The sequence below is a fragment of the Cibotium barometz genome, chromosome 39 (assembly GCF_041138505.1).
Source record: "Cibotium barometz isolate CiBa-2024 chromosome 39, ASM4113850v1, whole genome shotgun sequence".
In the NCBI taxonomy this organism is placed as follows: domain Eukaryota; kingdom Viridiplantae; phylum Streptophyta; class Polypodiopsida; order Cyatheales; family Cibotiaceae; genus Cibotium; species Cibotium barometz.
The window spans coordinates 5,187,501-5,200,526 of record NC_141084.1 but is presented as its reverse complement, the minus strand read 5'-3'; the positions used below and the strand labels follow the sequence as shown (position 1 = coordinate 5,200,526).

Sequence of the window (13,026 nt, the reverse complement as noted above, 5' to 3'; positions counted from 1 at the left end):
ATAAGCTATGAGCCATCTGAAAACACAAGCCTCACATCACCTCTGCCAAGAATCTTGCATGCATGGTTATCACCCAAATAAACCACTCCTTCATTGCCAGCAGTATACCTGACAAACAAGTCTCTGCAACCTGTGACATGAAAGGAGGCACCTGAATCAATGATCCATGAGTGCATACCATGACCACCTGTAAGAAGTGAATGGGCATCAAGTGAAGACGTAAATAGGACCTCATCCTCACTGTCACCTGCATGTGACACATTGATTTCTTCAATCTTGACTCCACTTTTGCCCTTTGGCTTTACATCTTTGGCTTCATCTTTGTCTTTGTCTTTGCCTTTTCCCTTTTCCTTTTGATCATTTTTCCATTTGTAGCATTGCTTTTTGATGTGTCCCTTCTTGCCACAATAATGGCATTCCAAGCCCTTTTTGGAGCCGGACTTGCTCCTTCCCCGTTCTTGGCTTTTACCCCTTTGCTGGGATCTCCCACGTGCATTCATTGCATTGGACTTTCCAACAGAATTGTTCTTCCTGTTCATCTCTTCTTGAAGAAGAGCACCTTCCACATCTGCATATGACAGCATAGCATTCGAATTGCTAGTGGCTGTCCTGAATGTGTCCCAACTCTCTGGCAAAGTGCATAAGAGAAAAGTGGCTTTGAACTCATCGTCCATTGCCAACTTTTGATTTATAACTTGGCTGACAATACCATTAAACTCATTTAGATGGACTGTCATAGACGCCCCTTCCTTCATCTGAAGACCTATGAGTTTCTTCAACCAATACACTTTGCTTGAGGCACTTTGCTGGGCATACAAGTCCTGCAATCTCTGCCACATTCCCCAAGCTGTCTTCTCTTCACGAATGCTGAAAAGTAAAGAGTCTGACACAGACAACATGATAGTAGATCTTGCCAGCTCATCCATATCTTCCCACTCTTCAGCAGTAAGAGAAGCGGGCATTACACCCCTTTCTTTGATAGGCTTGTGCTGCTTCTTCTGGAGCAACACATTATAGCACTGGGTTTGCCAAATATCATAGTTATGTGAGCCTTCAAGCTTCTTGATGTGAAGCAATGAAGAGCTCTCACCTGTGGTTGCCATAGCAAAATGCAACCTGTCAATGCCCGACTCCCTGCAAAATGTGCAAACACTGCACCAAAAGCACACAAAGTGCTCACAGTTGTTCTCCCAAGCTTTATCTCCCACTGCGGAAGCACAAATGCAACTCTACTCCCACTGTATGTGATGAAATCACCAAAATCTGTTTGCTGCAGATTTAGGACAGCACCTTAAATGTGCTCTGTTCCCCTTCCAAAGTATTGTACAGCAGTACTAAGTGCTCACCAATGATGTACCAAACCTGTACCGGCAAGTACAGCAGCTGAAATTGAACCTTTTCCTCACTCAAATCAGTGTACAGCCATGCCAAAACTTGCACAAAGCTGTGCCAAATCTGTACTAGAAGGTACAGTAGCAATAAATGCTCTCCTGGCTGTCCAAATGAGTGAAAATCAGACTTTTACAGTTCCGAACACTGCATACAACAGTCCCGAACAGAAATTGGGCAAAAGCCCCTTGACTGCAAGCTGATTTTTGAGGATTCAAAGCATAAATGTCTTGCCTGCTACTTTGCCAAGCTCAACAAGCATAAAATTTTGAAAAGCCCCTTGATTTAAGATCAATTTCTGATCATACATGGTACATTAGCGCACATGAAGGCATCCAAAGTCTTCACGGTGCTTCCCCCTGGCCACATATACATCCAATACATGAAAGCCCCTTGATTTACAGGCACATTGAGTGCTTGACAGGCATCAACACATTGCCCAAAGCATCAAATGCGATTGCCTGCATGCAAATCAATCCAATCGACACAAAAGCCCCTTGATTTGCACTGCAATTTGCTGCAATTTTGCCCAAATGTGCGATTTCTCACATCATACAGCATGTATGAATGCTTAATTGCACAATTACATCAAAAGCCCCAAATTTCGACATCCAATTTCCTACAAATTGATCCTGATTGTGACCAATGTCACCCAATTTTGCCAATTTCGCTCAAAAATCAGCAATTCGAAACCTGTACCTGCTCAATTAATGATTGTACCTGCTCAATTGCAAATCCCAAAAAAAAATTAGAGGCAAATACCTTGTAATTTTCTGATTTTTTTTTTTTTGTTGCAGGAAAGGGGGTGATGATGCTGCTGCTGTGCAGATGGGCAATTGAAGGAGCTGATGCTGCTTCAGTCAAAGTTGAAGCCAAAGGTAGTGAGGAGAGCTTTGTTGCAGATGACAATAGCGACGGATGATATCACAGAGAGGCTGAGGGCTCCGACTGTTCCAAGCTGCCTTCCGGTGCTTTCTGTCATGGCTTCTCGCCCTCTCTCTGAGATATTCGACAAGCGTACACTACAAAGACGATGGCACAGATCATCCTTGAAGATGCAGCAAGAGTGTACGTTCGCACCATCCTTGGAGATGCAGGCTCGCGCAGTGGAGAAACGTTGCCTCCTAATGTTCGATGGACGCCCGCCTGCTGTGCGCTGACTCATAAACGGTTTTACGCCTTCGCCTAGTAGCGCTACACACTTCGCTGCTCTTCCTACTCGGTTTGTTGACGTCTTGTGGCTAACGCTCGCCAGAGTATGGACGTGTGCTGCCCAGCGCTGACACCCCTGCCTTCGCCTTCTTCTCCACCTGCGCCTGGGAGATCTGAGGGCAGCACTGTTTAAGCCAGCTGATAGCAGTCACATCCTTGCGCTGCTGCTGTTGCAGAGCTTCAGGTCACGCAGGTACAGCAACACGCAGGCTTTAGGCTTGTACATCAGCAGAGATGCACAAAGAACGCGAGCAGAGTGTGCTGCACCGAAAACTGCAGGCTGGCTCTGATACCAGTTGAATGGGAGAGATTTAGGGTTAGAGTTCATGTGGGAGACATACACACAGAGAAGAAGGGAGAGAGAGAGAGAGAGAGAGAGAGTTGTGGGGATAAGTCAACTCAATAGCATTGAGTGTGTGACTCCCCTATCACACATGTATATTGCACTAGTACACATAGTGCACTTAGTACATTAAAAGTACTAAGTGTACTATGTACTATAACTTATGGGCTTGTACACACTATAAGGGTGGACATAATGCCTTTACCCCAACAAAAGCAGATAAAGATGGAAACGCAGAAACTCATAAGTTCATAAGTTGCTTTTCCAATGCCAAAATCCGACTCGGAGACTTGCATCTGCTGTACGCACATGAGAGAGAACAGCATCCTGAGAGTTCAACATCAGGAAGGAGAAAACACGTCGATCATTCTACTGCCAAATATCAATCTGTGCCTGAGTCACACCACCGGAAGCAGGGGTGGGAGGGGTGGCATTGGCTGGTGTAACAAGCCAATCCCAGAGATCCACGCCACACAAGGCCGATTTCACCTTCACCTTCCATAGGGTGTAGTTGGAACCATCCAACTTGGCAGACTCAGCAAACATATGAAGAGAAGTGGGAGCAGCCATCATAAAAGCTTGGGCTCAATCTCAAGAAATGCACAAACTCTGAAGAAAAGGTGTCCTCCACAGGTACCAAGAGTGCCACCAAAGCCTGCAACACCACAAGCCCCCTCTGCAAAGGGAAAGGGCCACTAGAGAGGAAAACGCAGCAATGAACAAGTGCTGTCCTGTAGAAAACAGGCCGCCTACAGTCCAATCTCCAAGTGGGTAATGAAACGCTGATCAACAAGAGCCAGACGGCTGAATCGGTGAAGCCAATCTGAAGAAAAAACGACCTGCACAGTGCTGTCCAGAAAACGCAGCAGCAAAAGCTACGGATCTCGAAGAAAAACGCAGAGGAGAAGGTGCTGAAAACAGGGCTGAATCTGGGGCAGCAGAAAGGTTGCTAAACCGGGAGTGATGATACCATGAAAGAGTGCACAGAGCGGAAGCAGAGTGGCACTAGAATGTGCTGAACACAGAGTGCAAGAGAGAGAGAGAGATATGGAGCAAACTATGCTGAATATACTGAACCAAAACGGTCCCAAGCAAGAGACAGTGTTAGTCTCATAAGTGAGGGAGTAAATATGTACAAGACTGAATGAAAAATGAGAGGCTAGCACTCACTATTTATAGTGGGGAAGTGCTGGCCGACTGGAGCTCATAAACAGGCCGACTGGAGCTGTTGGACATGGCCGATTGGAAAAATGCCAGAATGGCTGGGAAAAATCCCCAAAAAATAGTAAAAAAGGGGTGGCAACAAGCAAGGGCCATACAAAAGGGGACCAAATGGGCATCATAAAGGGCAAAAACTGGGGATGAAAGTGCTAACAACGTGTTTGTTGACTAGCTCACGTCTAGTTTTTGTTGAGTAATATTTTATTGTATAAAGTAAAAACTGCAAAAGCAAAAGAGGAAAGCTAAGTGAAAAAGGTAAAGCAAAAGCATGATAGCTTTTTACCAAAAAGCAGGATCCTCACTCCAAGTACAAAAGAAGCATGAACCCCTCTCTTGCTCAGCATCAAGGTGTGGCCATCATCGTCGAAGAGTAAAGCTCAATATCATCACTAAGGCGTGGCAACCTTCACCAAAACTTGGAGTTCATCATCAGCGTCGTCAACATCATCATCGAGAGTGAAGCTCATCTTCTCCGACTGGATGCCCCTCACCGATCTGTTGTACTAAAGCGCCACTCTCCACTTCTCTAGCTGTTGGGCTTGAACTGCCATCGCACGTGCCACGCGGTTGCCGCCTATGTCAGGGCCTCTGTTGTGGCTATGCCTGCCCAGTTTTGGTGTTTCCCCATTTTTCCTCACTTCCCTGTATTTTTCCCATTTTTTGCTACGTGTGGGAGGTTGTCTGCTACCTATCGGCTGTTCCATTGCAGGCCGACAGAAGGTTGCATCCCCGACCTGTTGCTCTGCCTTCGTCGATTGCTGATTTGATGGCCGACTCGGCTGGAACAGGTCATGGGGTTGCTGTCGGCTGTTTTAGTACTGGCCGACCAGCAGCCTGGGGCCATATAAAATGGCCCCTTTCCCCCCCACGCTTATCATTGAGCACTCCGGGATTTCTTGGTGTATATATAGCAGAGTTACACTATCCTCTCTCTCTCTCTCTCTCTCTCTCTCTCTCTCTCTCTCTCTCTCTCTCTCTCTCTTGCATCTGTGTATTGCTCTCTACAGCAGTTGTCTTCATTTCCGCTGTGCATTCTGACATGGTATCAGAGCCCGAGGTGGCTTGAAGCTTGGAGACAGTGGGATGTCGAGGGTTTGCTGATTTGGAGACTGTTTTGGGCTGTACGGGACTTGGAGATCAAGTAGAAGGCGGCCATCACCGTTGGACAGCCACCTTGCATTCTATTTGCAGCCTCTTCTTCTTTTTTCCCACCCACCCTCCCTTCACAAGACCTTGTGAACCCTTGAGATGGCTGAGAAGCACGTGAAGATCCCGACACTCCCCACGTTCCCGATGGACAGCCAGTTGGACGGGAACAACTACGGCATATGGAAGGTAATGATGGAATCTGTTTTGGAGTCCTATGACTTGGCTGATTTCATTGTTGTTGGGGTTCCACGGCCGGAGTTAGAGGAAGGGGAGTTACCCTCTATTCGGAAGGAACGGGAGGCTCATGCACAGTTATGGGATCGTGTCAATGCCAGAGTCCGTTCTTTCATCTTCCTCAATTGCACACCACAGTTGATCAATCACATAAAGCATATGATGTTGGCCAGAGGTATTTGGCAGCATTTGGCTTCTCTCTACAATAGGATATCACCCATGAAGAGAATCTCCATGGAAGTCCAGATGCAGGTGATGAATCCTGCTTATTCGTCAACGATGCGGGAGCACATTAATGAGCTGCATGCTCTTCAGCAGGAAGTTCTCCAGGCAAGGAAAGAGATATCATCAGAGGATATGGCCATAACGTTGCTATCACATTTGCCCTCTCAGTACTCAGCCTTTTACTCTTCGTTGATCACCAGTGGAAGGCTCAGCACCATCACATGGGAGGAGCTTGTGCCCATGGTCTTGGACCAAGCAGAGCGATTCACGAATCCTCCACATGGCGGAGGTTCTGAGGCCTTAACTGGCCAATGGTCAAAAGGCCGTAATAACAAGAAGGGCAAAGGGAAGGCTTCATCGGAGAAGTCTTATGAGAAGAAGCCTGATTCAGACCGAGAGAAACTGAAGGCTAACAGGACCTGTAATGATTGTGGCAAGAAAGGCCACTATTGGAAGAAGTGTCCCAAGTGGACTGGGAAGAGTGCTGATTCTTCAGCTTCAGCTGCAAAGACTCCAACCTTTGTGCACTTGGAGATGTTGGACACGGATGCTTCATCTTCTTCGAGCGAGGAGGCAATTGGCTTCACCGCAAAGGATACTCGAGAAATGGATTCTTAATAGTGGTGCTTCCAAGCACATGACTCCTTCCCGTGACTTCTTTCAGGATTTGAAACGATACACAGTGACGGCCAGATGAAGATCATTCCCGATGGCAGACGGGGGAAACATTTCTCTCGTGTTCTTTACGTCCCCGCACTTGGTTTTCATCTGTTGTCAATGCATGAGGTGTGCAAGACTGGCTTCCAGGTGGAGTTTGAGGAGCATTCTATTGCTCTACGGGACCGCGAGACTAGCCAGGTTATTTGGGAAGGCGACGTGGAGAATGGTATATACAAACTCTCCGCACTCTCCTCTTTGACAGGTTCTCAGATTGGTGATTTGTGGCACTTTCAGTTTGGCCACTTGAATGTGGATGCGCTGCGACGAGCTTTCCGAGACCACATGGGGGTTGGCTTGCCACATGTTGGAAGCAGGTAAGGACACTGTAGTTCTTGCATTCGTGGTAAGCAGCACAAAGAATCTTTTCGAAGCAAGCTTCCAGGCGGGCTTCGAAACCTTTGGAGTTGGTACACACTGACTTGTGTGGACCTATGCAAACAGCATCCTTGGGAGGTTCTTTGTACTTTATGCTACTTGTTGATGGATTCACATGGGTTTATTTCCTTTCACAGAAGGACCAAGCTTTTGCTCGGTTCAAGGAGTGTGTCACATGCACTCTGCCCTCAGTGCATGGTGACAAGATAGCTCATCATCAGCAGTGCAACAGTTGTACAGTATTAGATCCCAGTAGGATGATATATGTCGTACGCCGTGACCCCATTGTACATCCTCAGTCCAGGATACGTCAGGCACGAGCTACGTAGGTCATTCCTCAACCTTAGCGGGTCAGTCAGTCAGTCAAGTCCCTTAACCCACTTGAAGAGAATCATTCATGCATGTAGAGTCAGTAGAAGCCTTAGGGTTTGCATCAGAAAGCACTCTGCATCCCTGCATAATATGCATGCATATGTCTGTGCATCATTTAGAACACCCCAGAAGCCTTAGGGAATTTACTAGGATTTATCTGGTATTTTTTCCATATTTTATAGTATTTATTTAGCATTTATTGTCATTTATAAATATAAACTTTATTAAATGACCAGCCAACTTGACCATATAAATCGGCTTGCATAGGACTTAGTTTCTCATTCAGTCTTCAATGTGCTAAGAGCTTTCCTCCTCAGCCCTAGGAGTTTCCCTTGCCTTCAGCACTAGACTAGTCTCATCCAGCCCTTGGAGTGTTTGAGGTTGCTTCAGCCAGCCCTGTTTCTCCAACACCTACAGTACAGCAGTCCCTACAGCCATAGGCGCCTGCAATCAGCATCAGTTCAGTCCCTGATTCAGCATACAGTCCAGCCTTAGGTCAACGCCAGAATTCAGCCAGGTTTTCTGCATGTGAACCAGTCGCCTACAGCCAGCCTGTGTTTCTGTCCAGCAGCAGCCGTACACCTATGCGTTTCTGTCCAGCAGCAGTACAGCCTGCGTTTCAGTCCAACAGCATCCCTACAGGTCTGCGTTTCAGTCTACAGCAGTTCTCAGCCCTGAATCATCAGTTTACATCAGTATCCAGCCTTCTGTGCATCATGCATACATGCAACAGTCATCTGGTCTTGGGGCTGGCCCCTGCTACATGAGTGCAGCTAAAATGCGTTAAAGATTTTAACATTTACATGAAGACTACTTGCTGAATTCTCCATGTGGGTTAAGAGGACTGACCTGACAGATCTCTATGGCTGACATACCTCTATGGCTGGGAGACTGACCTACGTAGCTTGTGTCTCCCATGTACCGGACGGGGGCTCACAAAGGGGTCATGGCATACGACAAAATATCCTAAAAAGGTACTACTTCTGCACATGTTTCTTGCGCTATTGATGAGCCAGTTTCACCATGTACCACGACGCATGGGTACACATGACAGTAGAGGATATGGTACAGTAGGAGAGTTATATCATGGGTGTTTAGCTTTGACACGGTCTTGATATGAACACTTTCACATGTCATTTATGACTAGTGTTCATATATCTGATAGTTCTGTGGTTCTCAGATTTTCTTTTATATCCCCTAGGTACGAGGAATTACCCAATCCTCATAGGATAGGTAATTTGGTTGGCTACGACAATTGTCTTTGTGATGGCAAATTATCCGATTTCTCGGGAGTTGGATTAAGGAATTGTTATGTTCCTCACGACTCTGGCTCAAGTTGGATTGTTTTTCGTTCCATTGAGATAGCTGTAGGAACAGTGGCTACAGTTTTAGCTAGTTCCTATGGCAGAGTTAAGAATGAAAAGAGTAGACATGGTGAACAAGAATAAGGGATCACTTGTTAGATGTAGTTTGAGGTTACCCTGTTTTTTTCCAAGACTCGAAATGTCTTCGAGTTGGGAGACACTTCCTAGTTTACAGCATAGGTTTCCCAAATTTCTTTCTTGAACAAATTTTGTTTCCAAGAGTGGAAACATCTGAGGAAAGGAAGTATGTTACGTACCTAGTGCTAATCCTCGAGATTAGTGACCTAATCCGGCAAGGTTAGGGAAGCCCTGGGATTAGAAGAAAGCAAGCTACTGCTGGCGGCTAAGGTTATTATTGTAAATCCATGTGCACTGTATAAGTGAAGCATGGGTTACTATTGTCATAACCTCACTATTGGTCACAATTCGACCAAGACTCAACTACGCGTGTGGCAAAGCATAGGTCGGCATGCCGAAGGACTAGCATGGATCTGTGGGGGTCAAACCTTATCCCCTAGCTCGGGGGTAGTTCGAAGCATAGAACCTACGGTTGGGAGGTGAGCTAGCTTGCACCCCTCTTACGGGGTTTGAACTAATCACTCGTGTTTGGGTGTAGGAGATCCGTGGGATTGTAACACCATTGTGAATAAGCCAAAAGTTCACCAACTACCTGCAGATTGAGACCAAGTTGACGAAAATGTTACGCTTTTGCCAAACATCAGCTGCCTATTGTTGTAAATATTTAACCCAAAGAAAAACTGTAATTCCGTCTTGCTTGGCTGCTGCCCTTGCTACAGCTGCACATGAAAAGGGTCATAGCTATTTCCGCCCCATATTTTTCTGCTCCAGAATTGTTTCTCCAAATTGATAAGGCTACTCATTTCATAGATAAATAATGGATGCACAGTTTGGTCAAAAAAGGAATCAGCATATAAAATTAGTCAGATTTTATGCAATAAAATATGGTTGAAACAGTCTTAAGAAGGCAGGGCCGAGAGATGACCCTCTCAAAAGGATTGCATTTCCTGATTGTGAGAAAACAAGGAGGAAGTTCCTGCTCTACCTGTCCACAGCATTACTCCAACAGACGCTCCCAAGCCTAAGATGTAGGCATCGAGTCCGGTTTGACTGCAACCAACACAATAACATAATAAGGGAGCACAAACATAGCCTTACGAAGTAGCCTGAAAATAGGCACCAAATTATCAAGGCAAGTGACTCACTTATTCAATCGAATAGCTGCCACTGCAAGCAAAAAGAAAAGAGCAACTCCAGTCTGGATAAATCCAAACTCCAGTGTTTCATCCTTCATCCATACTGCAATGCAGTAACCTAAGTGGAACGCAGCAAATGCAATCGTCAATAGTGGAAGGATATATATATGCTCATCCCCACCCTCATCCCCGCCACCACCTCCGCCTTCACCCCCATCATCATCATCCCGTCCATTACCACCTCCTGTAGGCCCACCTGTGAACTCTTTGGCTGTCCTTTTGTCCACTTTTCCAAATCCGTCCATCATGTTCATCGCCCATGGACTGTACCTGATCTCCAGTTTCGTTCTCAAACTGAAAGTGCTCCCATCTTTATCAAACAAATGCTCTGGAATCTGTGGGTCATCATCACAAAAGCAACTGATGGATGCACTGGATGGGGCAGAGGAAAGCACTTTCTCCAGATTTGGACCAAGAATCAGATCTTCCCAAGCTGTGGGAGAAAGGAATGATCGGACGGCAATGCTAGACAAGGTTTGCATGGTATGCAAGGCACTGTAAGAGGCCAAGTGCTGATGCAGAAACTGATGATGTGGGCTAGCGTGCCACCACTGAGCCATAACCAAATGATCAAGATATATGATCTTCAAAGGCCAATCATGAAAAACCTTGGCAGATAACCCTGCAAATTATACTGTGTACAGAGAGAGAGAGAGAGAGAGAGAGAGCATTCTCCTTCCGGGCTTCAATAAAAGTTAGGAGAAATATGGTGCTTGTGTATACTCGGGAGAGAACATCGCAATTTTCAACGTGGCCAACAGCTGCAAGATTGCAAGCAAAAATAGGACAAACACGTCAAAGCCAAGTCCTGAAAGTTGGAAACAAGAAAAAACATGTGATAGTCCCCCTAGACTGCATGTTAAACTCTAAAGAAAATGGAGGAACTGTAGTGCAAATGTCTCAATAAAATACAGGGACGAAATGACCTGAACTAATCATAAGAAGAAATGAGCCTAAAGGGGAGAAGAGGGAAACAAGCAGGAGGACTAGGAAGGCGGGTTCTAATTTAGAACATAAAAGGGGAAAATAAGCCTTAGTGAGTACAAAAAAGAATCATCAGGGAGAGATATCATATCATAAGGGAAAATAATGAAATAACAAGTAAATAGACAAGAGGGAGAAAAAACAAGAAGTTATATGCCGTGGTTACTTACACTAAATGATATGGCCATCAAGGGAAGAAATTATATGCCGTGGTGACCTACACCAAAGGATAGGCGATCAAGGGAAGAAAACCAAGAAACCCAAAAGAGCGTGAAAAACCATCATGCCCTAGAATACATGATGCGGTCATCAAAACGAAATAAATCAGAACAGAAAGGAAAAACAAGGAAATCTATGCCATGATACCATATTAAGGGGAAAAAATGAAGGTTTTTTTTTCCAGAATAAAAAAAGAAAAATGCGCATGAAACCCTAAACTACATATTAGAATCATCATGAGAAGAAAAAGAAAAAAATTTATTTTTAAAACAAGCCGCTATTTATGCCATGATGCCCTTGATAGAATCATCAAGGAGAGGGGAAGGGGGAGAATAAAGTAATAATCGGAATAAAAAATTTACCTGATCCAAGCCCAATAAAAACCCTAGTCAAAGCTATGGAGATGTTGCAGAAATGCTTTCGTGCAAGTGCGTTCTGACGAGCCTGCGCAGGGAAAAAAAAAAAGAGAGAGAGTTGCTTAGCTCTAAACAATTGCAAAGAAAAACTAAGGGAATTTTTTCTCACTCCCAAAAAGTAAAAAGAAAAACAAAGAGAACACAAAGGGCCAAAAAGAAGAAAATTACATACCAGGTTGCAGAGATGGTGATGGTGGAAACCCTACCCTGGACCTCTTTAGAGCAGATGATCTTCTAAAGGCAACACACAGTCTTGAGGTGGCCTGTTTTGCAAACAAACCGTAGGCAACAAAAGGTAACTGAAACGAAGAAGTGAGCAGACTCTTATAGCGTGCATTTAGCTCCCAAAAAAAAAAAACTCACAATGCATATCCTATAGAGTATGTATGATGTCATGGAGGGTCACTTCCATATTAGCATGAGATGTGAAAGGATGATACTACTGATTGAGGTGTCACATTGTGCAAAATGTGTCCCATGGATGATAGATTGAGCAGTGGTGTGAAGACGAAGATCATGTGTTAATTATGTCGTTGATTATTATTTTGTAGTCTATCAGCTAGAGTTTATGTGCATGTGTGCACAACATAGTTTAATGTGGGTGTGAGAGCACTAGTGAATTTGTAAGCATTGGTCCATTTATATATGTTGTTGGGATATAGTTTTATCATGTGTAAACATTATAACCTTAGACAAAGTTATTTATTTTAAAAAGTGGAATAGGTATTATTTATGGCTCTATGGACTAAAAATATGAATATGATTTAAATACCACATGTGGAAGGAGAGCCACATACATCGGGGAGGAGATTGCACCCAATGCTTTTGTTCTTGGTGTTGTTGAATATTTATTTTCTTTGTTTTAACTTTGATGAAGTGATAATTGTGTAGTTTTCATGTTTTTATTTCAGTAAGAAAGCTTACGTAAATTCTTGGAGAAGAAAAGATCATGTTATACTAATGCAATTTTCTTCAAGATATCGCATCAATAGTTCTTGGAGCCAAGATAGTGTGTTCACTAAAGTAGTTAGCATAAGTCATAATGGTACTCAACTCTAAACATATCACATTAACCAAGATTTTCATTGATGATCTTTATAAAACCATGTTTCTTGGTAGTTCTATAATGTTATTATAATTGTTGCAATTTGATCCATTACCAATATTCGTAATCCATTATCTGAACTCATTTCTTTCATAATTGTTTTCTGTGGGTAATTTACATGTTTTCGGTCAACTTCAAAACCTTTACACAATTACATCGAAAGGAATGACACAATGTCACATTCACAACATCTTCTTGCCTACCCTTCGTAACAATAGGAAAAATATGCCTAAAATCTCCTCTAAATACCATGACTTTTCCATCAAATAGCTTATCAAAAGACGGAAGCATAGGCGGAAGCATAGACAAAACAAGAGAGAGAAGAGGGAGTAAAGGAGAGAGAGCTTGTGGACAAGATCAACTTTTATAATGTCATGAAGCTTTACGATGGCAATAGGCAGCAAGAGGTGTTGCACAAAGTGCT

At 44.2% G+C, this 13,026-nt stretch overlaps 1 protein-coding gene across 2 annotated transcripts in view; it reads right to left on the bottom strand.

The window, feature by feature from the left end:
- The window catches only part of LOC147615635 (uncharacterized), a 31,609-nt gene extending 19,761 nt beyond the window's left edge, over nucleotides 1-11,848 (bottom strand). The window contains exons 1-5 of one of the 2 annotated variants that reach the window (XM_086778164.1): nucleotides 11,670-11,848; nucleotides 11,444-11,525; nucleotides 11,033-11,079; nucleotides 9,828-10,639; nucleotides 9,668-9,732 (exon numbers count right to left, since the gene is read on the bottom strand). In XM_086778164.1, coding sequence (XP_086634290.1) covers nucleotides 9,668-9,732; nucleotides 9,828-10,438 — 676 coding nt within the window. In that variant the 5' untranslated portion in view covers nucleotides 10,439-10,639; nucleotides 11,033-11,079; nucleotides 11,444-11,525; nucleotides 11,670-11,848. The remainder of the gene's footprint in view (nucleotides 1-9,667; nucleotides 9,733-9,827; nucleotides 10,640-11,032; nucleotides 11,080-11,443; nucleotides 11,526-11,669) is intronic. The other variant, XM_086778163.1, reaches the window with a different exon arrangement.
- Between the last annotated feature and the right edge of the window lie 1,178 nt (nucleotides 11,849-13,026).